This window comes from Lynx canadensis, chromosome B2 (genome assembly GCF_007474595.2).
Source record: "Lynx canadensis isolate LIC74 chromosome B2, mLynCan4.pri.v2, whole genome shotgun sequence".
Classification (NCBI taxonomy): Eukaryota; Metazoa; Chordata; class Mammalia; order Carnivora; family Felidae; genus Lynx; species Lynx canadensis.
The window spans coordinates 34,349,881-34,376,706 of record NC_044307.1 but is presented as its reverse complement, the minus strand read 5'-3'; the positions used below and the strand labels follow the sequence as shown (position 1 = coordinate 34,376,706).

Below are 26,826 nucleotides of genomic sequence, written 5' to 3'. Positions count from 1 at the left end.
AAAAAAAAACGAAAAAAAAAAAACAATGGTGTGAGCCAGTTCCTTAAACACACACACACTCCCTCTCTTTCTATGTATGCACACATCCTATTGGTTCTGTTTCTCTAGAGAACCCCGACTAATACAGCAGCAGAGTAAGACCTGGAACCTAAAACCATCCAATCCCTTGGGCTGAGCTCTTATTGTACTCTATGACTTCCCATAAGCATGTATATGTTCATTACTATTAAATCAGTAATTCATGATTATGATAAATGATGAGACATGTCACTGCTGAGGATGACATCGTGTCATTATTCAAATGTTTGGACTCAGAGTAAACACTAAGCCCAACTCCCAGAGAGTGAACGAACTATCAGTTGTACCATCTTGGATTACAAGTTCAGCAAACAGACACTACTGACCTTATTCACATCATTTATGTATGGATGAAGGTTCTCGCGCATATCTAGTTTCCATCACTGCAGGTATGCTGTTGTCATACCCGTGAGAGTGGCCAGGAGGGGCCAACACTGTTACCTTTGCTGGCAGAGCCCCATAGGTAAATAGCTTCTGAAGTGTCAGGGCCAATTCTGTGGGACTCTGGAGCTGGGGTACTAAGCAGCCTCCTTACTTCTGTTGTCCTGTTCACTTGCACAGTGGGCTTCTCAGGGCTGCCGCACAGCCTTGTCCTCAACTGCACAGCCAGCCCCTGCCTGGACACCCACCACATACTTGCTGAGAGAGGAGGTGCCCAGGCCAGGAGGAAGGACGCCTGATCTTTCTCAGCTCCATCCCCACATGAAGACCCCTGACTTCTTTCTAGGGTGTGGCTGGGATGCCCATCACTAAAGCAGGAGGGGACAGCAACCCTTGCCATGACCCAGCAGGGGGACACTGGGCATAGGAGTTTCTTCATCACAGGCTCGTCCTGCCTGCCTTCTCAGGTGTTGAGCTCGGTATAGACGCAGAATCAGTGCAGAACCTCTGAAGGGTCAGAAGAGAAGCAAACTGTGTGATCTTCCTTCTGTTTCAGGGCTTGAGGCTGTGTCCCATCCTCTTGAATTCCTGAGGGGACTCCAGAGGCCAAAGTCATAGACTCATGGCAGAGAACCTTACCCAGCTAGCCCTTGAGGTGGGCACACTTTAAAGGTAGAGACTGAGGGGTGCGTGGGTGGCTCAGTCGGTTAATCGTCCAGGTCTTGATTTCAGCTCAGGTCATGATCTCACAGTTCATGAGTTCAAGCCCCACATTGGGCTCTGCACTGACAGTGTGGAGCCTGCTTGGAATTCTATCTCCCTCTCTCTCTCTCTGCCCCTCCCCTGCTTGCTCTCTATCTCTCCCTCAAAATAAATAAAAATAAAATGTAAAAGTAAAGACTGAGATTGGAGAAGTGAAGACTGAGATTGGAGAAGTGAAGTCACCAGCAAAAGCCACAGCTCATAATCACACAGACTTGAGATCCCTGCTCTGGCTCCCCAAGGTGAGGCTCTTTCTTCCAGGGCCTTTCACCTGCTGGCCTTTTTTGGGAAACAAAACTACTTTAACTTTTTGTTTTTAATGTTTATTTATTTTGACAGAGAGAGAATGCATGAACAGGAAGGGGTAAAGAGAGACAGACAGACAGACAGACAGACAGAGAGAATCTCAAGCAGGTTCTGCACTGTCAGCTCAGAACCCAAATTGGGACTTGATCCCACAACCCTGGGACCATGACCTGAGCCGAAATCAAGAGTCAGACGTTCAACCGACTGAACCATCCAGGTGTCCCCAAATTACTTTAACCTGTTAAAGAAAAGCAATGCATTTGCGTCTTAAATTAGGAGAGTACTGTAGATTTGAAAATGATACATAATGGCATGTACCAAAGATCCTACTCCTTTGAGTTAATGGCATAGTCCTTTGTGTGTATACTCTTCTAGTGCCTTCCATGATACTTAAAGATTTTTTTTTTTAAGTTTATTTAAACTTGTAGGGGTCAAACCCACAAGCCGTGAGATCATGATCTGAGTTGAAATCAAGAGTTAGACGCTTGACCGACTGAGCCACCCAGGTGCCTCGATACTTAAAAGATTTTTAAGCAATGGGATCCCCAATTTGTCAGGAGCTGTTTTTCCCGTCAGTGTATTCAGACCTACCCTATCCTTGTTAATGACCACACCGCATTCCACAGTATGGCTCTACCACAGTTTATATAACCAATTCCCTACGATGGGAGCTTGCCAATTTTTTGCTTCTATGAGCAGTGCTGCAGTAAATAAGTGTGGAAATCTCTGTGTGTTCTGCGCGGGTATTTACATGGGATACATTCCTAGGAGGGGAACTGCAGGGCCAAAGGAATGTAAAAAGTGTTGGCCTGCGTAGCCAAACTGCCCTCCACCCTCTTAGCTGGAGGGCCATGTCTTCCCCCTCTGGCCAAAATGGTTCTCTTTGCTAATCTGACAGGCTAAATGACATTTTATCTTGAAGATATCTTCTTTGATTAATGAGTAGACTGAAAAACATTTTGTTTTCTGGCCAGCTGTATTTGTCCTACCATGAACTGCCTGTTTCTATTTTTCGGTTGTTTGCCTTATAGAATTTGTGGGAACATTTTTTGTACTATGGCTTTAACACATTATGATTATGTTAAACAACCCCCTCCTGTTTCAAATCCTGAGCAAGGAAGTCTTCCTATCTCTCCTTCATCGATTTATTGATAAATGGAATATATTAAATACCACATCATACATAGCACCGCAAGGGCGGTTGGGCAAATTTTCCCCCAGACATCTCCCTGCATACCCTAATCCCATGGATAAAGCTTCCCGAGATGCCATCATCTTGCCCACTCGCCCTGCCTGGGCATGCAGGCACTGTACTCTGATCTGTACGTGAACAGCAGTATCATGTGAGGATATGGTCCCACAAGGCTGTGTAGGAAACTCCAGGACAGGTCATTACTTCTGTGTGCCTGGCCCCAGATGTGGGGATAGGGTGGGCCAGGCTGGGTGGTGAGGCCACAAATCCCATGGCCTTTTCTTCCCTTTTCACTCTTCCTCAGTGACGTAGTTTGCTCATTCTTAGCCCCTGGTGTCTTCCTCCTGCTTCCTAACCTTCCTTGCCCATCTCAATTTCAGAACAGTACATGCTATTAGCACTAAGTGACCGATCACCTCTGGTTAGCTATTCCTTTTCTGAGAAAGGCTCGGCCTCTAACTTCATCCCAGTCACCAGCCAACACACAGGGAATAGGTTACCGTGGGGTTTGGGGGATACTTTCTCCTAAGGCCTGAAATCACACCAAGCCCACTTTGGTCACTCCTGGGTATGTGGGTGGGCTCAGAGGGATGGGATAATGGCCTTTCCCTTACCCCCGCCACGTGCCCGGAAGAGGAAGAAGCGCTGCAAAATCCAGGGACTCGTTTTGCAGGTTCAAAACAGTGTGGCTCAAGGATTTGGGCCTTTCTTAGCTACAGGCTAGGCAGGAACCTGTTCTACCTCAACAGCCCCTGCCCCAACTCTGACACCATCTACCTCTTCTCCACGCAGAGATGGGCTCCAGAGTCCATCCTTGTGAGGTGGGCCTACTCCTCCACCCTGAATCACCACCATCTGTGGTCAGGATCTCCTTCAGCGGAAACCAGTAGCAAAATCAGGATGTCCCCTCCTGGAAGTACATCCTCTCATGACACCGAGTTCCCTCTGAGGGAAGGGAGCAAGAATCAACTGAATGTGTTGGCACTTATGTGGAGGGAGAAGGAGAAAAGTGGTGGGGAGGGCGCTAGGAGCAGGGAAGAGGCAACATCAGCAGCAGGGAAAACCAGGGGCCAAGAAGTGGATTCTGAGTGCCCCTGAAGGTGGACGTAACATCATGATGGTGACAGGGACAGAAAGGTACAGGGTCCCAGAGAAGAATGTCTACCCTGCTACTAACAGTGGATAAACAAAAGGGGAACCAACAAGTGAGATAAGAGAAGCTAAAAACTGTCTGGCTGCACAAAAGTAATCTTAATTACAGTCATTCATACTAACCGCTTAGCATTGATGCCTAATTATAGTGCAGCTCGATGACTTGTATAATTGGCACCAGATCAATGGAGTTGGGTGTTCTGACTGATCATTACAGTCACAGGTACAGTCGACCTTTCCAGTGTGTTGTTAATGTAGATTGGCTCCGGATCCCTTGGGCAGTAGCAGTGGGAATAATACTGACGACACGCATGACAAATGCCAGCTCATTTAATTCCCACAAAACGCCCTGTCCACATCCCCCACAAGCCCCGTCTGTTTTACAGAAAGAAGAAGTGCAACCGCCTGAGGTCTTGCAGCCGATGAGCAACAGAACGGGGTGTGAACGGAGGCTGTCTGGCTCCAGTCCTGAACCACTCTGCTACTCTGCACCCCGTGACGTTGTTTGCAGAGGGCATTTCCTGTTCTGCCTGCCGTGCTGCCTCCGCCCCGTGTCCCCTGCCGCGCCCTCCTCACCTGTATAGCTGCTGGAAGGAAGCGAGCGCTCTGGTCCTCCGTTGGGTTCTGGGCCTCCTTCTGCCTCTGCCACTTCCTTTTTCTCCTCCTCTTGCCGGACCTCAGGGGCTTCCCCTGGTGGCTGCTCCATGGCTGATTTCCCCTCGGCGCCACGCCTGCAGGCCCGGTCATAGCTCTGGCATCGTCTGGGTCTGGACGCAGATGGACCTCTACAGGGAAGTTCCCATCAGCCTGGGCCAAGGGGCAGACAGGAAGAGGGTGAGAAGGTGATGGAGCAGGGCATGCGTGAGGGCTAACACCTGAGGAGCCAGTATGGAGGGGGCTCCCCTGCTCCTGCTCCTGCATGGCAGGAACGCCTCCTCCCTGCAGTGCTATCCTATGGTCTCCACTCCTTGCACCACGAGTCACTTCCCCTTCTGCCCTGTATCCATTTGGTTCCTGAGACAGGTTTGTGGGGTTCAGAGCAGTCTCCATGAACCAGACAGGGAGACAAGCCACCACATCACTTTTCCCAGCCTCCTCGGCCCCATCCTGCTCTTTGAGCCAGATCAGAACGACTTCAGGGGATTTTTTCAAGCTCCTGATAAGCACTGCACCTCCTAACCACCATCCTGTCCCTACCCCTCCACCCGCCCAGCACTCAGGCTCTCCTAAGCCACAATTCTTGAAGGGAGTGGATCCTATCCTTCCTGTGTTTGGGTGTGGGGGGAAAAGGACATGAGCCCCTGCTGGGTTAGGCTCACAGCTGGCAGCAGATCTGCAACTAGACCCTCAATAGCATAGCCATCAGGCAAGGGGAGATGCATTCTGTCCAGGACTTTCCAAGATGGGTTACTGGGTGGTGACCCCCACATCCTTATCACCCAGGAGGAGGCAGTTCCAATCTCCAAATAAAATATTGCCCACAATGCCACAGTCAGCGGTGGTAAGATCCTGAGGTGTTGCTGGTGAGGGTCATCCTGGCAGGGGACAGTAGGCAGAGGCCTTGAGAGTGGGGTAGATTTTGACCAGAGATGGCATGAAACTTGTCTTGGAGGTACAGCACGAGAAAAGACTCGGAGGCAGCACAGTGGGGGAACCGTAAGGAGTCCTGGAGGCCAGGCAGTGGGTGCTGCAGGAGAGAGGATGTGGAGGGAGGGCTGGGAAGGTGGGCTGTATCTAGGCACGTGCAGGCTGTGGGAGGATAGAGAGAGGAAAGGTCTGCTTTACAGAAATTCAAGCATCTGTGGGACTTCTCCTACATGTGCCATGGGGAGCTCAAACTCAACCTATCCAAACAGAACCCACCATCTTCCCCCAAACCCACCCTTCCTCTGGTAATCCCCACTTTAGTGACCCGCGTGCCCATCCACCCACTTCTCAAAGCCAGAAGGCAAGGGTGAGCTGAGACTCTTCCCTCACCCACACTGCTCTACACTTGCAGACTTGGCTGTACGCTGGAACCACTGGGGAGTTTTTAAAATGTGGATGTCTGGGCCTGTCCCCAGAGCTTCTCATCTGATGGTCTGGGGAGCAGCCTGGGCATTGGGATCTTTATTTCTAGTTTTTCTGCTGATTTTAATGTACAGCCAAGCTTGGGAATCAATGTTCCACAGCAAAGCGACTTCCAAATGACAGTAAATCTTCCCTCTCATCATTCCTTTCCATCAGGCTTTCATTTTTTGTTCAGACTGACAATAACCTCTTAGTTTGTCAACGAAAGGCAGTTTGGAAATCCAGCCCTAGAGTCTAAGAGCTGGGGGGTTGGGAATCTGAAGATACAGGGAGTGTCCTTGTTGACTTGACAGTCACAGGAAGGGATTCAGTTCACCAAAGGAGATAGCAACATGTCAAGGAAGGTCAGAGGCAAGAGAGACTGGGGACAGCCGGACAACTCAGAGTCATGGGAAGGGCTGTTTCACAGGGGAGGGCTCAACCATCTCAAATGCTGCAGAGGTTAAGGGTGATTAACTGACACATGACCCCTGGATTCGGTGACTACCAGGTCATTGGTGACTTTGTGGGACAAGTTTTAAGTCAAGTGGTTAGGACGGAACCCTGGGCTCTGAAGAATAAGTGGTAGTGAGGAAGGTAGGACAGTGAATGGAGACTAGCTTTTTTTGGTAAATATGTCAAGGAAATAAATGTACAAGAGGATACTGCCTTGAGAAAGTGCTGAAGCCAGGAAGTATTTTAGACTAGGGGAGACTCAGTCTGTGGATAAAGAGGTCTGCAGAGAAAGACAGTCTGAAGATTCAGGGAGGTAGCTGTGGCAGAATAACTGATGCAAGGGGAATAATTCAAGGGCACAGGGTGAGCAAAACACAAAGAAGTATCATAGCAATTGGGGAGGGGGTGGTTAAAGCTCATATGGAATGGCCTCACTCTTTTAGTTAATAAAGTAGGAGAGAAAGTTGTCTATGGAGAGTAAAAGACAGGACTTGCAGGAAGCAAAGAGGCCGGGTGGAGGCACTTTGGCAAACATGACAGGGAATTCACGGGAGAGGAATAAAAAGAATTATAGTAAAGCCACAATAATTAAAACACCATCGCACTGGCACATGAACAATCAGTGAGAGAGAATACAAAGAGTCCATAAATAGATGCAAACACATATGGAACTTTAGCATATTATAAAGATAGTACTTCAAATCAAAGGAAAAAAATGGATTCTCCAAGAAATGGTACTGGGACAACTGAATAGTCATCTGGAAAAACTAAGATGGATCTCTGCCTCCAACCTTACACCAAGACAAGGTCCAAAGAAGTAAACAAAAATTTTAAGTTAAAACAAAAATATATGGGGGCATGTGGGTGGCTCAGTCAGTTAAGCGTCCAATTCGACCCAGGTCATGATCTCACGGTTTCATGAGGTCGAGCCCCGCGTTGGGCTCTGTGCTGACAGCATGAGCTGCTTGGGATTCTCTCTCTTTCTCTGCCCTTCCCCCACTCACACTCTCTGTCTCTCTCAAAATAAATAAACTTTAAACAAACAAACACAAACATACATGAACTATTGGGCACATGGCTGGTGCAGTCGATGAGACATATAACTGTTGATCTCAGGGTTGTGGATTCAAGCCTCACACTGGGCAGAACCCACTTTGAAAAAAATTTTTACGTATTTGAACTATAAACATACTCTTGAGGTGGGGAAGAGCTAAGCATGACACTAAAGCCATAAAAACTTTATGTGTTAAAAGATTATGGGTAAAAGATTAGTAAATTTGATTACATGAAAATATAAACTTTCTACATGGTAGAAAAAAGTCATAAGAAACAAAATATAATAAACTGGGAAAAATGTTTGCAACTCTCATCAAAGGACTAATTTCTCTAAAATATTTCCTATGAATAAGTAAAAGGACACCAATCTAATAGATAAATAGGCCCAGGATATGAAAATGTATACAGAAAAGGTACCCATTTGAAAGGGTGCTGAATATCACTCATAAAAAAAAAGAAACTCAAATTAAAACAATAGTGAAATATACTTTTTACAATCAAATTAAAACAAAATGTTAGGGCACCTGGGTAGCTCAGTTGGTTAAGTGTCCAACTCTTGATTTGGCTCAGGTCATGATCTCATGGTTCGTGGGATTGAGCCCCCTGTTGGGCTCTGTGCTGACAGTGTGGAGCCTGCTTGGGATTCTCTCTTTCCCTCTGCCCCTCCCCAACTTGCACACATGCTGCTCGCTCGCTCTCAAAAACAAATAAATAAACTTAAAACAAACAAAAGCTAACACGCTGCTAAACATGTGGGGAACCAATCTCACACATCCCTGGTAGAGAGGTAAGTGGGCACAACCTCTGAAGAGGGTAATTTGCCTACATTTATCTAAATTACAGGTGCACATTCCCTTTGACCCAGAAATGCCACTTCTACCTTGTATTCTACAGCTGTTTCTACTGCAGCAAAATGACACAAAGTATTGGTTATTCATGACAGTATTATTTGACTAGTAAGAGGTAGGGAACAAGCTGAATGTCTATTAACAGGGGCCTTTGCAAATAAATTATGATATGGAAACAGGAATTCTGCACAGTCACACGTAAGAGTCATGATGTTTATGGACTGAAATGGAAGTATCTCTACGATATATTACTAAGGGACGACAGCAACTTGCAGAATGAAGTGAAGAGCTACAACCTCATGCAAGAAAGATCTACTGAAGCTATGTTTGCTCATGTGTGTGTAAGCTAGGAAGGCTACACAGAACTGGGAACACTGGTTGCCTCTGGACCACTAAAGGGAGAGGGGTATTTCACGGTACCTTTCGTACCTTTTAAACTCTGAACTACAGGCATGTTGCCTGTTCCAAAAACAATTTAAACTGGAATAAAATAAAAAAGGTAAAACATACAAATGACAACGTGGAAGATGAGAGGGAGGCAGCTGGAAGCGCTGATGAGCTTTAACAGTTTGGGCAAATATAAATGGAAAAATTTCTAAGATGACCACTAAGACATACAATACATACATACATACATACAATAGCATGTATGATTTCCAAATTATTATCGTAGAGTAGGAAAACTTAGAAGCCATGTAAAACTCTACCTTTCTGACTGAGAAAGTCTCACAGATGGGAGACTATGGTGACATAAAAACTAAATACGATGTAAGATGGACCCTGGAACAGAAAGACGACAGTAGAAGAAGAACTGGTAGGATCCGAATAAAATCCACTTGGTTTGTGGCACTGAAACAGCGTTCGTTTCTTAGTTTGGGTACGTGTCCGGGGTTTATGTAAGATTGTGCACATTAGGGGAAGCTGGATGAAAGACGTATGGGAACTCTGTGTGATCGCTGTGGTATTTCCATAACCCTACAGTTTTTTCAAAAAACAGCTAAAAAACGTTCTGGCTTTCTGGCTTCTCTTGAAAACTGGGCAGACCTGGCCACTGGGTGCCTGCATGCCCCTGACACCACGCAGAACCCCTTTACCTACACACGTGTTCACCTCTGGTCCCGTCTCTACTACTTCCTGCTGTCACTCCCTAAAGGTGGCCCGTCCGGCAGGAACCTGAGTTTGGTTAGAACAAATCACTTCCTCAAGGATCAATCCCTGATCATCAAACTTGGCAATCACTAGACCCAGAGTAAGGCAGTTCCCATGGCCAGCCCTGTGGCTCTGACTACCAGTGGTGGCCTGGGGCGATCACTTCTAGTTGTCTACCTAATTCCACTCCCCATCTTCCTGAGTCCCAATCTCTTTGGATCAGCCACGTGCTTAGCTAAACACTCAATTTCCTGAGCTCTTCTGCAGCTATCCAGTTCACGTGACACAATTCTGACCAACGATATGTAAACAGAAATCTATTGGGAGGGCCTTCTGAAAATAGTTTTTCTCCTGATAAAAAGTGACAAAGGTTCACCTTCTCTCCTTCCTGCCCGCAACAGGAATACTGTGCCTAGAGGTGTAACTGCTCCCTTCTGAGCAGGAGAAGACAGGTTAGGAGGGTGGGGCAGAAAGTATGAAGGGGCCTTGTGCAGGGACTGACCTAGCCCCAGAAGGCCTGTCTCCAGACAGCTTGTGGAGGTGAAACAACGAAATGCCTGTTTTATGAGGCTCTGTTTGCCAGACTTCAGCCGCATGCAGCTGAACACAATCCTAACTAAAACAGCAAGACACAGGACACTTAGCCAAGGAGGAGAACAGGGTTGTGGAAGGGGGATGGCGACAACACCGGGAAAAGGACCCTGGTGATTACCAGGAGCAGCTTGTGACTAGTGTGGCATGTAGCAAACGCTCTAATTAGTTACTATCTGAACAACAGGGGTTGGGCACACGGAATCTTCATTCTCCACAGGACTGAAAAGTCTGGAGGTGGAGGAGGCTGGGGCAGGTGAGGCGTGAGAAACCCTCAACCAGGCCAATGGCAGAAGGGACTACAGGAGGCTTGAGGAGCCACAACGAGAGTATGGGCAGCATGGTGACAGAAGGGTCAGACAGTGTGGTTTCTCAGAGCTACAAGCACAGCGGTGGCAATGACCACAGGGTAAGAGGCGTGAGGCTGATTAGAACCAACTTTTTGGATCCGTGTAGCATGGATGTCAGTGGAAATGCACCCTGGACCGTGGTGATGAGAGCTGGGGAGACAGGGACATGAAGATTTGGGGTCCCCCTTGGCAGCTGGAAACAGAGGAGGGAAAACCACAACCCTGCCTCAGACAGATACTTGACAAAATATTTTCTCACTCATTCCCTCACACCCTCTGATCCTCTGAGTGACTCTGGGGAGACGGGACGGAGTTCATGGTCAGGACTGAGTCCTGGAAGGAGGGGTGGGTGCTGACTGAGCTCCCACTACACATCACATCTGGCGTGTGAAAAACAGGCTCTGCCAATCCTCACGAGCTCCCACAGGCGAGCCTTGTGAGCTCCCCTAGGGAGATGGGGGAAGCGACAAAAGCTCAGTCCTGTGGAGCCTGACAGGGTGTCTCCTGGAAAAGGTGCCAGGCTTCTGAGGAGCTGTGGGCAGTGGGCCACCTTATGTACCTCTGACACCCTGAGCCTCAGCTTCCGCTCCATATATCAACTGCAGGAAGGTTATTTCCGGTGACCAGAGGAACTGTTATCAGTTGGGGGGGTGGGGGAGGGTGCAAGCGATCACCTCTTGAAACAGATGTGGTTCTGGACTCTCGCCAGAGTTCTGCATTTGGGGCCAGGATCCTCGGATTCTAGGCAGACGGTCCTCCCCAGACTGGAATGGTCTCTTCTGGCTGTGACCAGCTGAAGGGGGAGGAGAGCAGCAGTCCGGCTGTTCGAAAACCCACACACGTCCCTTGGGCTGTTTCATATTTAGATGTAACCACTGTGCTGCAGCCCATCCCTGCATTTTGCCAGAAACCATCCATTTTCACACAGCCCTGACTGTTCCATTTACAGCTGAGGTCTGCCCACCTCCCAGCGGCCAAGGCCGCCCCCACCCCTACCACTGTTCTCAGCCTGCCCAGTCAGGAGCTACTTTGATCTCCCTGGGCCCTCCCCGCCCCCCGCCCCCCCGGGCCCAGGCCCACAGGCTGGGTTTCCACAGGTGGCTGCCACCCCACTACCACTACCCCTGCAATGGACCTTATTTCCCTTCCTTTCTTCAGCCCTAGCACTAAAAGTAGCATGCCCTGGCACTAGGTTTGACTTTTATGTGGCTGAGAAGCCCAGGTTTTAGCTATTGCCACCCCCCGGGGCTGTGCCAGAGTCAGAAACCCTTTGACTGTGTCACAGCCTCCCCCTATTTGGGAGGTTGGTGCTGGAGTCAAACAGGGCAAAGGTCCCGCAGCCGGCACGAGGAGGCGCTGCTCTGCTGCCCTTGGACAAAAAATGGAGTCCCCAGCAAAAGAATTTCTCACACAACAAATGCCTGGACTACTCTGCTTCTGGCACGCACACACGTGTGTGTTGTGTGTATACGTGCACACACGAGCCTGTTGCGCAAGCAAACCAGTGCTCCCATCCCAGCACCCACTCTCTTTGCCCCAAGAAGAAAGTCAGGCCTTCTGGCAGCAGAGGTGGGGGGAAGCACACACTTCATCTATTTCCCATCTGCCCACCCCACGGGCAGAGGTAGTTAGGAGCTTAACCCAAATGACCCTAGGGAGGCCTGGTCTGGGGTCTGAGCAACCACCACCTGGTGCCCCGATCCATCCCTAGCCGTCCTCAGGAGATGGAGCATCCCTGACGCCCCCCGGCAGGCCGCATGCTCCAACTGGGGTCAGGCCGAGTGCCGGAGCCCCACTCATCCCTCAAACCTGACAGGCCTCTCTCTGCATCAGAGCCCACGCTGGGTCCCAGCCTTAAGCTTCCAGCCCACCGCCTCCATCACAACAGTACCGCTTCCATTCTCCGAGGGCTTACTACATACCAGGTTCTGTGGGTACGGACACATTTAACCCTCACAAGGACCCTAAGACTCAGATGCTGTTATTATTTCCATTTAACTGATGAGGAAATCGCACCCAGACAGGGAAGGTAACTGACTCAAGGTCACACAGTAATTGGAATAGCAGGATTGGAGCCCAGGCAGGTTGGTTTGGTGTTCATCAGTGCACTGTGTGCCTTGCATGTGATGCCGGGTGAGACTGGACCAGAAGCTGGTATGTCCCTGCCCTGCTGGATCTAGAAGCTGCTCTTAGCCTCAGTCTGGAGCCATCACTGCTGAATTCTTTGTCTAGCTGCCAATCCCCTACCGTTTTTCTGTCAACAGTACCCTGGGTCAAAGCCCTTCTGAATACTCCCTGCCAGAAAATGACTTCTGTGTGCTAAAGACAGCCATAGGCTCTGGTCCCTGGCTCCTTCTCCAGTCCCATCTCACCTGCCCCTGTCCCAGCATCACTCTCTGAATGTGGAGGGACGTACAGGCCTCAGCTTGGAATACTGTCCCCTCTACTAGTTAAGGCCCATTCTTCCTTCAAGGAAGGAAGCTCTCCCTGAGTGGCCCCATTCTGTTCCTTCCTAAGGCAAACCCGAGCCTGGCTCTCCGGATCTGTGATTACTGCAGCAAACTGCAATGTCAGGCAACTGGTGTGGCCTCACCATGTTATGATCAGTTTCCCAATGCCCTCTATTTTGCTGAGTGAGGTAGGTCCCCAGCACCTGACACCACGCCTGGCATTTAGTGGGTGCACAACACACACTTGTTGAATGAACACACAGAGTACAAACATTAAGCTCAGGCACAGTGTTTTCACTTGTAGCTTTTGCTGCTCTATCCATTTTCATGTGTCACTGCCCCTGAGATGCAATACTCCATAGAAGTTAATTCCAGGGGCTTCTGTGTCAGGCCTGGGCTCTAACCTTGGCTCTGCCCACCCTTTCTGTGACTTGGGGTAAGAAACTAACTCTTCAGAGTTTCTTAGCCCTGAATTTGGGAAACTACCACTTAACTTGAACAGACGTCATAAGGATTAATTAACCACACAGCAAATACTTAACAGTGCTGAGTATATGGAGCACCTGGGTGGCTCTAAGCTGATCTCGGCTCAGGTCACTGTCTCACAGGTCGTGGGATCAACCCACTGACAGCACAGAGCCTGCTTGGGATTCTCTCTCTCCCTCTCTCTCTCTCTGTCCCTCCCACACTTGCTTTCTTTCTCTCTTAAAATAAATAAATAAATAAATAAATAAGCATTAAAAATAAAATAAAATAAAATAAAATAAAATAAAATAAAATAAAATAAAATAAAATAAAATAGCGTTAAGTAAATGGTAAATGTCTGGCCAATAGGGACTGTGGCTGCTGCCATTATCATCACTGTTGGCTCATCTTAAGGGATTAGAAGGAGCAAGTGATATTCCAGGACTTACACAAACACAGAATTTCCCACTTCCCTGCTTTACAATCAACTGTGTAAAAGGGAACTGACAGGGAGCTCCCTACTCTGGACATGTGCTTCTCTTTCAGAGAGCTGGGCCCAGACTTCCTCCCCATGTTGTGCCCCCTGCCCTGATGCAGAAGACCCAGATGCTGCCCTTTCCTCCCTCCCACCACGGCAGAAGGATGAGGGTCAGCAGTCTCCAGTAGAAGGGCAGAGGTTGCCCCATTTCCCTGATAAGTGCTTTCAGGATCAGCAGTGAGAGAGGCCATGGGAGGATGGACCTGCTTGACTCTGTCCCAAGCTTTCCAATCAATCATTAATCCAGGTACTGACCCAGTGCCCTGGTTTTCCAGACCAGCAACTCCACAGGGCTCTTTGCTTTCCATTTGCCAATTCAGATCACCCCATTCCTCTCAGGGTACAGGAGAAGCCTGTGTACCTTCTTGCTGGCAGGCCATCTTGAAGTTAACCCCAGAAGTAGCCGGGGGCTGGTTTTATTCAGTGTGTGCTGGAACCAGAGAAAAGACAGGCAGCAGGCCATGCTTGCCCTCAACATTATCTAATTTAGCTCCTAACCCCTGCAGAGTGGAGCTGAATTAAAATAAAAGGAAAAGTTGCCTCAGGGAGCTACTGAGAGCTTGTAGGGGAAGAGAGACGTGAGGGGGAAAGAGGGCTCTTCACCTGGGATCAGCGGGGCCTGAGTACGCTGAAGCGCGGACCCTCAGCCATCACCTTTCCCGCTGTGAGGGTGAACCCGCTGAGCACTGCCCCCTGAGCACTGTCCCCGCTGCCTCGGAGTGGAGCTGCTGCAGACTGAGGATATTAAAAATCTGGTTTTCACAGACAACACAACCTCAGCGATGTCGAAACATGTACATATGGCATAAAAACAAAACTGGGGGGGGGGGGCGCCTGGGTGGCTCAGTCAGTTAAGCATCCAACTTGAGTTTGGCTCAGGTCATGATCTCACACTTCATGAGATCGAGCCCTGTGTCAGGCTCTGTGCTTACAGTGAGAAACATGCTTAGGATTCTCTCTCTCTCCAAATAAATAAAACATTTAAAAAAAAAAAAAAAAAAGAGGGGCACCTGGTTGGCTCAATTAGTTAAGCGTCCAACTCTTGGTTTTGGCTCAGGTCATAATCTCACGGTTCATGGGATCGAGCCCCAAGCCCCTGCTTGGGACTCTCTCTCTCTCTCTCTCTCTCTCTCTCTCTGAGTCTCCCCTGCTCGAATTCTCTCTCAAAATAAATAAATAAATTTAAAAAAAAAAGAAAGAAAGAAACAAAACTGGAAAGACATGGCCCAAATTGTTGATGGTACTTTTTTTCTGAGGGGTCAAGTTATGGGTGATTCTTATTTTCTTAATTCTATTTTTCTGTGTTCTCCAATTTCTTCACAATGAGAATGGGTTGCTTTTATGATGGGGGAGGGGGGAGACATTTAAAAAAGTGTCATGAACAAAGAAAACTGAATAATATGCTGAGATACTGATGAAGTAAAAGAAAGGCCTGCCCAGAAGAGACCCAGATCTTTCCTACTGGAAGCCTGAGGGAGGAATGAGGATCTACCACTGTTCACAGAAGGCTCCCGAGGTAAGGATGGTTGTGCCAGCAGGAGAGGGTCACACCAGGGGACCTTTCCAGAACACTCCTCATCTGAGGACCTCAGGTGCTAAGGCTGCCAGTGCTATCAATGCCCCTCCACTCTTCTTCTGGTCCCTGCCAGCTGCTGCCAGCTGCTTTCATTCACTCATCCAACAAATATTTGTTAAGTACCTAATATCACGTGCCAGGCTACACAAACCAACACAAATATGTAACCAACACAAATATGTAACTAGGAATGATGAACAGGGCTCTGAAGGACAAAGGTCAAGTACAGTGGGGGCACACTCAGAGCGTGCTAGCCTAGGGTGTGTGGTCAGGGGAGGCCCTCGTGAGGACAAGACCTCGGACTGAGAGGGAGACCTGTAGGGTCCCAGGGCCACCAGGAACAGACATGTGAAAAGGTCCCACACAGACAGAAGGATGGCATGGACCCTCTGAGAGCACAGGAAGGCTGGTCATCATCTGGGGCTTCCAAGGGCAAGCTAGGGTTGTGGGCATTTACCCGAAGAACAGCAGAGAACCTAGGAGGGTCATTTAGAAGATGCATTTAAAAAATGAACTTCTTGAGATGCCTGGCTGGATCAGTCAGTAAAGCATCTGGCACTTGATTTCGTGAGATCGAGCCCTGAGTCAGACTCTGCACTAACAATGTGGAGCCTGCTTGGGATATTCTCTCTCTCTCTCTCTCCCAAAAAAAAAAAAAAAAAAAAAAAAAAAAAAAAGAAAGAAAGAAAGAAAGAAAGAAAGAAAGAAAGAAAGAAAGAAAGAAAGAAAGAAAGAAAGAAAGAAAGAAAGGAAGGAAGAAAGAAAACATTTCTGGCTGCTGTAGAGGACAGGTTGGAGAGGAGTTCAGCTGGGTTCTGGGAAGCCAGGGCTATAGCAAACCTAGCTGGGGCATGGACAGGGGAGAAAAGGCCACCTCCCAGAGCCCTGGAAGGCTAGGCATGGGAAGCAGCCACCTGTTCATTCCTGGGAAGATCCAGGCCAAAGAGCCGAGGGGTGAGGCCCTCACACAGAGGTGCATGTTTCTTTGGGTGCTCCATCTGTGCTCTAAGTAAAACGTCAGGGCAGGGTTAGATAACCTCCAAGCCCCTTCCTGCTCTGGCCTTCTTGGCTCCAGCCTCCCAGTTCTGTCCTGGTCATAGTGATTCCAGCTGTGACATACATATGGATCTGGGGAGCAGACAGTGGCACTGGGCCCTGCTTGGCAGGAGGCCAACTGACACAAGCAGCCACATTTCTGGGCATGACAACTCCACCAAGCCCTCCAGACTCCTGACACACAGCTCTCGTAACCAGCACACCAAACTGTGGACCAGTGGCCCTGTTCTGGGAGCTAGGTGGTTACAGGGCACAGACTAGATACCACTACACATACCCTTCTCTTTTGATTTTGTTAATGCTTATTTGTGAGAGAGAGAGACAGAGAGAGAGAACGCATGCACAGGCAGGGGAGGGGCAGAGAGAGGGAGAGAGAGAATCTCAAGCTCAGCTCAGAGCCCGACGAGGTGCTGGATCCCATGAGACTGAGACCGCAAGATCATGAACTGAACCGATATCAAGAGCTGAATGCTCATGGGGCGCCTGGGTGGTTCAGTCAGTTAAGCGTCCGACTTCAGCTCTGGTCATGATCTTGTGGTTTGTGGAGACCCGCGGTGGCCTCTGCACTGACAGTGTGGAGCCTGGAACCTGCTTCTGATTCTGTGTCTCCTCTTTCTGCCCCTTCCTTGCTCACATTCTGTCTCTCTCAAAAATAAACATTTAAAAATTGTTTAAATATTTTATATACACACACACACACGCACACACGCACACATATACAGACATACATACGTATATATGTTCATGTCCTAGGAGCACTTGGGTGGTTGAGTCGGTTAAGCGTTCAACTCTTGGTTTCGGCTCAGGTCATGATCTCATAGTTTTGTGGGTTCAAGCCCCATGTTGGGCTCCATGCTGACAGTGTGGAGCCTGCTTGGGATTCTCTAACTTCCTGTCTCTCTTCCCCTCCCTCAATGGCACTGTCTCTGTCTCTCTCAAAATAAATAAATAAACTTAAAAAAAAAAAAGCGTTCATGCCCTTGGGGCGCCTGGCTGGCTCAGCTGGTTAAGCACTTAACTGTTGATTTCCACTCAGGTCATAATCTCACGGTTCATGTGTTTGAGTTCCAGATCAGGCTCTGCATTTACAGTGCAGAGCCTGCTTGGGAGTCTCTCCCTGCCCCTCCCCCACTCTGGCACATATGTGCACTCTCTCTCTCAAAATAAATAAATAAACTTTAAATAAATAAAATTGTTCATGTCCTTTGACCGTGTAATACCCCTCACAGGAAAATACACTGGGCTATTCAATGCAGTGTTATTTACAACAATGAAATAAATTTTTTTAACAATGAGAAATATTTATAATGAAAAATAACAGAAACGACTCTATCCCCAACAGAGGAATGGTTAAATATATTAGGCATCCCCTGAAAAATGTAGTACTATTCAGCCATTAAACTCATGTTGCCATGCGATATTTAATAGCTTGTTTTTAAGTGAAAAATAGTAAAAGTACTGGGGTACCTGGGTGGTTCAGTCCGTTAAACATCCGACTTAGGCTCAGGTCACGATCTCATAGTTTGTGAGTTCAAGCCCCTCACAGACTCTGTGCTAACAGCTTGGAGCCTGGAGCCTACTCCGGATTCTGTGTCTCCCTCTTTCTCTCTGCCTCTCCCCTGCTTGTACTCTGTGTCTCTCTCAGAAATAAATAAAACATTTTTTAAAAATTAAAAAAAAATAGTAAAAATACAGAACTACACAGGATGATTCCCATAAAAATGACTAGAGAAAGAATGGAAGGATGTTCCCTTGTATGAATAGGGTGATAGGTGATAAACTATTTTTCTGTTACTGTATTTTAAAACTTCCTATACTGATCATGTATTATCTTCACCTTACTTGACCCATCAGAGATGTATTACATTGCTGGATCCTTCCTCCTTTACACCTTTTCTTACTTGGCTCCCAGGCTTCCTGGCTGCTCCTATGCAATTTCTTTTGCTGGTCCCAGGTAGGAATTTTCTTCCCAGTCCGAAGATCTCTTTCATTGTCCAGCAACACTCTCTTCCTTCGTGATCTTAAACTGGCTACTGGCTTTCAATACCTTCAACATGCTTATGACTCCCATATTTACTTCTCCAGTCCAGCTTCTCTGACATCTTCACATAGATCCCCAATTGTTTCCAAAATGAGCCTCTGACATTCCCCAAGGTCCCATCTCACTAAATGGCACCTCCCACCTTCTAGCTGGTCAGGCCAAAATGTTGGAAGTCAGCAAATCCTGTGGGCTGTGCCTTTAATAAATACCCAGAATCTAATCACTTCTTACCACCTCCACTGCAATGATCCTGGTCCAAGCCAACATCACCTCTTGCCTGGATTATTCCAATAGCCACCCGCCTGGCTTTTCTGGTTCTGGCTTCACCTCTACTCTCCACACAGCAGTCAGAGTGATCCTTTTAAGTCAGATTCTGTCTCTCTTGTGATCCAATCTCTCCAGGAGCTTCCTGCCCATCTTTACAGTGGCCTGGGAAGCCTCCTGGAATGGGTGCCCTGCCTGCTACTCCCTTCCTGGTATACCACGCACAGGTACACGGCCTTCTCGCTGCTCTTGAACACAGCAGGCACAGCTTACTGCAGGGCCTTTGCTGCCGTTCCCTCTGGCTGAAAATGTACTTCCTCAGGGCTTTGCTCCAAGGTGACAGTCAACCTGATGTTGGGGACAGTCATCGAAAACGAAAAGATATGACCAGCAACTGACCCGTGAGCTGGACCCAGGTGATCAAAAGCTCCTCACCCCCTTCCCAGTCCTTGCAATGTAGGTTCTGCTTGCCTCTTCCGTTCCCAGAGGCTGTTCCGAGGGTACAGCCTGGAGGTAGTGATGTGGTATCGAAAACACCTGCATGGTCTATAGGACTGAATCCAATTAAGGCCTCTTTGTAAGCTGTTAAGATTTGGTGGGCATGTGTGAGGATCCATTTGCCTTGCTGCCACCCAAGATGAGCTTCATATGTAAGTTTCCTATGCCTATTAAAACTGCCACCTAACCCACCTGGAGTGGCCTGCCTCTTTGGTCTCTCCCTGTCCTCTGTTCAAAGTGACACCTGACCACTCAATTTAAAACCATCCCAGCCCACCCTCAGGTACTTCCATTTCCCTTCCTGCTTCAATTTTTTCCGTAGCTCTTACCACTATCTGGAATAGTGTGTTGTGTACTCATATATGTATGTGTACATATATACGAGTATTTTTAAAAACTCATTTGTTTATTGGCGGTCTCCCCCCAAAAGAATACAAACCCCACAAGGCAGAGATTTTCACCTATTAGAGTCACACATATCTTCAAGTCGCAGAGCAGGGACTGGCAGACAGTAATTGCTCAATAACTATGTGCTGAATGAATCATCTTTTTAAAAAAATTTTTTAATGTTTATTTTTGAGAGAGAGAGAGACTGAGTGCAAGCAGGAAAGGGGCAGAGGGTAAGGGAGACACAGAATCTGAAGCAGGCCCCAAGCTCTGAGCTGTCAGCACAGAGCCCAACACAGGACTCAAACTCACAAGCTATGAGATTGCAACCTCAGCTGAAGTCGGACACTTAACCGACTGAGCCACCCAGGCATCCCCTGAATGAATAACTTTTTATAACTGCACAGAAGATTTCCATTCATGGCCCACCCTGAAACAGCTCCATAGAGATCATTGTCCTTGGATTCAGTTTTCCAGGGGTACCGAAGCCTGCTCTCTAGACCACTCCAGGCAAAAGAAGTGCTAATCAGGATTATAATGAATTGGTAGAAATGGGAGTGTAGAGGAAGACAGGAGTCTAGAAACAGCTGGCTGAGAGGGCCTAACTGTATTCCAGGCCAGCTCTTTTGCTAATCTGCCAGGTGACTGTGGCAGAAAGTGGTTCATTTTTCTTGGCTTAATTCTCTCCTTGGGGAGGGACTGTTGGGTGCTTCTATCCCCCACCTCTCTTTTAACTCTAAAATACTCTCACTGAGCATACCCCAAGAGCAATAGTCAATGGAAAGAGGCCTAAGTCACTTACAGGCCTCAGTTCCCCTCAGGGGAGGGGTGGGGACGGGGTGACAAATCCTCAAGTGCCTTTAAAGTGTTTACACTCCAGTCAAGGAAGAAGATAAGACCAGTACATACAATCACCTTGAGTAAAGCTGTACACAAATGGGGCAGAGTGGGGAGAGTGACTTCTGCTGGAGGCCTCAGGGAAGGTTCAAGGCCAAGGAGAGCTGGGTTGTCCAGAAATGATCTTAGAAGAAAATAAAATCAAGGAGTGGGCAGATTACTTTTTAAATACAGACTGAGAAGCAGGGTGTTCTCGGTAGGGGAAATGCAGGGGTTTGGACCCAGGAAGGGGTGGATGGAGAGAGACACAAGTAGACTGTGGCAGGGACCAGAAAAGGCTGGGGAAGCAGGTCATAGCCAAATGCACAGAGAACCTCGTACAACTCTCACACGGAGCCTACCCAACTTCTGCTTCAATCAAACAGTACAAAGCATTTCTAGATGCCAGGCATTATTTTAAGTGCCTTACATGTAGTGACTCACTGGGGCTTCACAAGTGAGAATTATGAAGCAGGTACTATTGCCATTCCCACTTACAGATGAGAAAACAGAGCAAGGGGTGCTTGGGTGGCTCAGTCAGTTAAGCATCCGACTTCGGCTCAGGTCATGATCTCATGGTTGGTAGGTTCGAGCCCTGCATCAGGCTTTGAGGCTTTGTGCTGACAGCTCAGAGCCTGGAGCCTGCTTTGGATTCTGTGTCTCCTTCTCTCTCTGCCCTCCCACCCCCCATCTCGCAAAAATAAATAAAATGTTACAGATGAGAAAACGGAGCAGGAAAGAGTGAAATAATTTTCGTGCCCAAATGAGACAGGCTGCAGAGCTGTCAAGCCAATCTGCCTTCAGGGTGGGAGCTCTCAACCTCTCCACTGTATTGCTTCTTGCTTCCACTCCTGAGCCCCTCTAATGCTAAAGGGTCTCCTGTATCCTCACAAGCAGACCCTCCCTCCAACTAACTTCCATTCCTGGTCCTGTCCTGCCTGATCTCTGGTCACCAAGTCCCAAACTGCACCTTCTTCCTCCCTCAAGCCATCTTGTCCAGGTGAAACCTCTCAGTTACTGCAGGAACTGTCATTTGACTCTTTCCCGACCTCCCCTCCTCCTTTGTTTTTCATGCCCTCATAATAATGCCCCTTCTAAAACCCCCAATAGTCAAGATAAGGCTAAAGCATTGGAGTGGCAATACTTTAAATCTATCTTTTCTCCTAAGTCAATAAGAGCCCAAGTGTCATGAGATGCTTTCCTCTAGGTGCTATTTATTAACCTCTGGATAGAGCAATTCAACAAATTATAGTGACTGCCTGTGTCCTGCTGAAATCCAGACTCCGGGCATGACTCTTCTCTATCTGGAGGTGAGAAGATAGAAGACACAGTGGGGAAGGCATTAATGCTGGGCTATATGACAAGCATACTCCCAGTTCTGTCTTTAACATGCTGTGTACCTCTGGGCAACCTTCTAACCTCTCTGCAGCTCAGTTTTCCCATCTGTGAGATGGGATTAGTATCCACATGCCTTCCTAATGGTGGACGCATGGCTTGAATGAGATATTAAATGTGAAAGACCTTTGCATTATACAATTTATATGCTGAAATATTAATAATGGTTATCTCTTAGGAGTAATATTTATTTCTTCTCTTATTGCTTATCTGATATTTATTTATTTTTTAATATTTTTTAACGTTTATTTATTATTAAGAGACAGAGAATGAACAGGGGAGGGGCAGAGAGAGAGGGAGACACAGAATCAGAAGCAGGCTCCAGGCTCTGAGCTGTCGGCACAGAGCCTGAGGTGGGGCTCGAACTCACAAACCGCAAGATCATGACCTGAGCCGAAGCCGGACGCTTAACCGACTGAGCCACCCAGGCGCCCCGCTTATCTGATATTTAAAAATCTTCTATAATGAACATGCACTGTTTAGTAAGCAAAAAAAAAAAAAAAAAAAAAAGGTTTTAAAAGCATGATACAAACATAAGGCATCATTATTTTAGAGAAGATGAAGAAGGAAAAGCTGAAGAAGTCAGTCTCAAGATGCAACACTGTGGCACATCCCTGCCACGGAACTCTCTGCAGGTCGTCAAGAGCAGCAGGTGGCACACATGTGGCGCCATGGCAGGACAGCCCTGACACACCGCTGGAAGGAAACCGCGAGGAGCCACACTGCACATCTGCCTCACACCAATTTTAAGACAAGACAGAGCCGACACACATCAGCCCAGTAACACAACAATTGTGAGGGGAAAAACAGTCAGGAACGGGAGGGGGGAATGAGGAGTGTAATGGTAGGCAGCTTTTACAGGTGTGTAGTTGTAACTGTCTTTAAAACAGGCACCAATGTCTTTTGTAATGAAGCTGAGAAGGCCAAGGAGTCTCCTTCAAAGACTTCTTGCTCGGGGCGCCTGGGTGGCTCAGGTTGAGCGTCCAACTCTTGCTTTGAGCTCAAGTCGTGATCCCAGGCTTGTGAGATCAAGCCTGGTGTCAGGCTCTGCACAGAGCATGGAGCCTGCTTAAGATTCTTCCTCTCTCTCTCTCTCTCTCTCTCTCTCTCTCTCTCTCTCTCTCTGCCTCTCTCTGCCCCTCTCCCCGACTTGCGTGCACTCTCTCAAAAAAAAAAAAAACAAACCAAACAAACAAAAACGAAAAAACAAACAAAAAACTTCTTGCTTTCTCCCTAACCAAAGCTCTGGACCTCACTTGAGGGAAACCAGCTTGGGAACTAAGGGTGAATATGGACACTGGAGGAAGCAAAGCTTGCTTGGTGCCGGATCTCAAAACACATTTTCAGAATTTGCTTTCTGTTCTCCCTTTCCAAGTGCACACCTATGTGGTTGCTCTCTAAGATCCCAGATAAGAGCCTACTTAACAAATATTTGAGAAGCATGAAGTCCCTCAAAGAGGAAAGGGAGAGCCAGAGGTGAGGGAATGAAAGAATCAATCAAACAAAAGTATTCAAATGTCAGGAACACCAGAACATACTTTTTAAACATCAAAGCACCCTGGAGAGTCAGAAAACTGCCCTCACCTTCCAATTCTCATATCATTTTGACAGCAGCTTCTGGGTTTCATGCCTGCATGACAGAGCCTTCAAGGGCTCCTGGTGGGAAAGCTGGTCACAAATCTGTCATCTCACTTCTCAGGACTCAGAGCCAGGACGAGGGGTGTGCAGGACGAGATGGTGAAATACCTGGCTTGGAGTGAATTATGGATGACACTTGGGGAATTCATTCAGAGAGCAGAAGGCCTCACATGTCAGGTCACATCAGGCTCCCGGTATGGATTTCAGCCCCATCCAGCAGGAGGAAGAAGGGGCTCCCTCAAAAGAATCAAGTAAAGCACTGCCACTGTTCCCCCAGTGTTACAATCAGTGATGGTGGGGAGTCTGGTCTATAAACACTGCTTTCCCTATGTGGTTCTCTCCAGGGGTCCCCCTGCTGCTGCCTACCCGGCTGCCAGAGCCCTGGGGGTCTCTCCAAGATGCAGGGCCCGGGGAGGCCATCATTCGGGGTAGAAGAGCTCCCCAGAATTCCCCTCTGGGCCCACAAGGCATAGCTTGCTCCTGGTCAGGCCACTTTGGCCCTGCCCTGAATCTGGCCACTTCCCAGGAGGCCTGTGAGGATGAACAATGCCAGGAGAAGCAGCAGGAACTTAGGAAGGCTGACTTTCCTGGACTCTCAGCTCCACAGCAATAGGACAACATGGCCTTGACAAACCATATCCTGATTGAGCCAGAGCCACTGGTTCCCTCAAAACAACTGCTCTGGGGAAGGGCATGAGGAACAGACATTACTCACCAAGAGCTCAGGTGCTACTTGCTTTGGAGAGAGCTGCTAACTGGGAAGACAGACGTCAATTGGTGGGCTGGTGGGCTGCCAGCACAGAGGGCCGGCAGAGCAGTCCTGGAGCACTCCAGAGTCACTGCCACAGCCTTCCTTTCTGGCTGCCTCCTTGAGAACCTCCACCCAAATCCTAGGGCGTCCAGAGCACGCAGGCAGTGACTCCCCACCCACAGCGACCTGCTTGGCAAGGTTCTGCACACCTTTCCCCCATTAATCCTTCCTGCCTCCCTCCCTCCCCCCAGGAACCCAGGCAGGCTGAGGCAGTACTTTCTCCATCCATCTAAACTGCCCTTGGGATTCATGGGCCAATTTGGGGACTCTGGGCACTGACCCTAACATGAGCCAAGGCCAGGTACGTAAAGCCTTCCCTGTCTGGGGAGGTGGGGGCTGAAATGGGGCCAGTAGCTCACCTTTGTAACATCTACATGGAACCATTTATTCCAAAGGTGGCAAAGAGAGCCTAACAGCCTGCATACCAGCTCACCTGAGGTGCCTGGGCCTTTTTAGGCCATGTGTGCACGAGAGAAAACTGGGCAAGAGAGCCACCTCTCTCTTCCCTCTTGCCTCAGATCCTACAAGGGCTGGTGTTTTGCTTGATTCTGAGCATTAGTTCCTAGTGCTTGGTGCCACCATAATAATGACTGGCCACCTCAGGGCAAGGGCAGGGCTTTGGCCCAAACAGAACAGCTGGTGAATCCTAGCTGAGAGGCCTTGGGCAAATTGCTTCACCTCTCTGAGTATCTATTTCCTTTTATGTACAACTGCTCAGCCCAGGGAGATGATGTAACTTGTCTATAGTTTGGGGGAGAGATGACTGTAGAGCTTGGTCTCAAATCCCAGTCTCCTGGCTTCCAGGGCTTTTTTTTTTTTTTTTTTTTTTGACTACACCAAAATGTTTCTCAATAGCAGGTACAACTGACAGAGAAACAAGTCAGTGAAAAGTTCCTTCCAAAATTCTCTGCTTTACACAAAAGCAGCCTTCATAGACACCAATTTAACCAGGTGACTGAAGTCAGTATCACCTTTACTGGGGCCAATTGGGACCATCATGCTTCCTGTTGTGAAGCAACAGCAAGCACTCACTGCTTATGCGGGTTCTCACCAAAAAGTGGTAACTTGCTTCTAATCGCAAGGAAATAACTCAACAAGTATGGAATGTGGACAATTGATGACACAATGTCAAGCAAATGTAGCAAACTATTTGCAACTGGTAAATTTTAGTGAAGGAAATATACATGTTCATTGCACTATTCTTTCCACTTTCCTGCAGCTTTGACCTTTTATTAAATAAAAAACAGAGAAGAAAAAGGCTTTTCGGCCTTCAGCTCACCCCATGGCTCTCAACAAAGTCTCAGTTGTGTCATGTTCAATTCTCTGTCCAGTGTCCAGAATATAAAAACCCAAGCTTCCCTGTCATTCAAGGCATCCCTTGGCACAACAGGGATCTCAGAGTCTTCTAAGTTCATCTTCCACAAAAAACTCTACAACCTGAACCACCATCATCAGCCACAACTGTTCACACACTGCTTTCATACAGCCATTAGTTGGAAACTCGTTCGCTGAGCCGGCAACTTTTCACCGAGTATTCTCCACAGGTCATGCACCCACCCTGGCCCCCAAGACACCGTAATGGACGAGACTCAGTGGACCTTACTCGCCAGAGAACCCTACAATAATTGCCTTTTGTCAAGTCCTGCCTTGTGAGAACTCTTGACTATACTCCCATATAAGATTTCCTTCTCAACGCTTCTTGGGAAATATATCTGTTTTATTTAATCCCCAAACCTGAGAAACATCAATTGGAGAAACTGGGAAAAATGGGAAAAAGTATGATAATCCTCTGGTGAGAATTAAAGCTGAATAATCAATCTAGAGATGTTACTGGTTCAAAGGAATCCACCAACTTCAAGTCAAAGCAAGAGCAAGGAGCTAACAGGCACAGCTGAAGGTTAAGGCTGACATCTGGGAACCATGACAGAGTGCAAAGGAGAGAAGCAGTCATAATCTAATCAAGCCTTGCTTGTAGTCACTGCCACGCCGTTAAGTGTCTGTTTATGGCCCTGTTTGCCATGAATGGGGAGTCATTCTTGCAAATATGTATTAATATATTTATATACATAGTATGCGCAAATTGGCAATTTTGACACATGATTTTGTGTGGTACTCTTAATTTTGTTAGGAGATACACATGTTCGGTTATCCAAATACTACCCGATAACGTTCACTGGCATTTTCCAGTGTTTGACGATTTAACATGACGATTTAACAAAAGATGTGAATATTGTGGAATTCGAGGACACAAAACCAGAAGCGGATCTAAAATCTGAATTCATAAAGTATTATTAATTAGTAAGGGGAATAACTAAATCAAAATTGGGGCATGCAAAGTATTTTCATCACTAAAAAAGGAAATGAGCCTGTATGAAGGAACATGTGCTTCAACGTCCAACTTGAAGATACTTGTGGATACATGCTTAACGATTCAACCAACATCCATGCAAGATGAAAGAAA

The 26,826-nt window shown here is 47.7% G+C and overlaps 1 protein-coding gene across 8 annotated transcripts in view; it reads right to left on the bottom strand.

Annotated features, from left to right (window-relative positions):
• PPARD (peroxisome proliferator activated receptor delta) overlaps positions 1-26,826 on the bottom strand; it is an 83,228-nt gene that overhangs the window by 12,232 nt on the left and 44,170 nt on the right. For 5 of the 8 annotated variants that reach the window (XM_030315323.1, XM_032593146.1, XM_030315322.1 and 2 more), the window contains one exon: positions 4,448-4,678. In XM_030315323.1, coding sequence (XP_030171183.1) covers positions 4,448-4,577 — 130 coding nt within the window. In that variant the 5' untranslated portion in view covers positions 4,578-4,678. Of the gene's footprint in view, positions 1-4,447; positions 4,679-20,560; positions 20,686-24,269; positions 26,459-26,826 lie in introns of those variants that run through there. The other 3 variants (XM_030315325.1, XM_032593147.1, XM_030315324.2) reach the window with 3 other exon arrangements.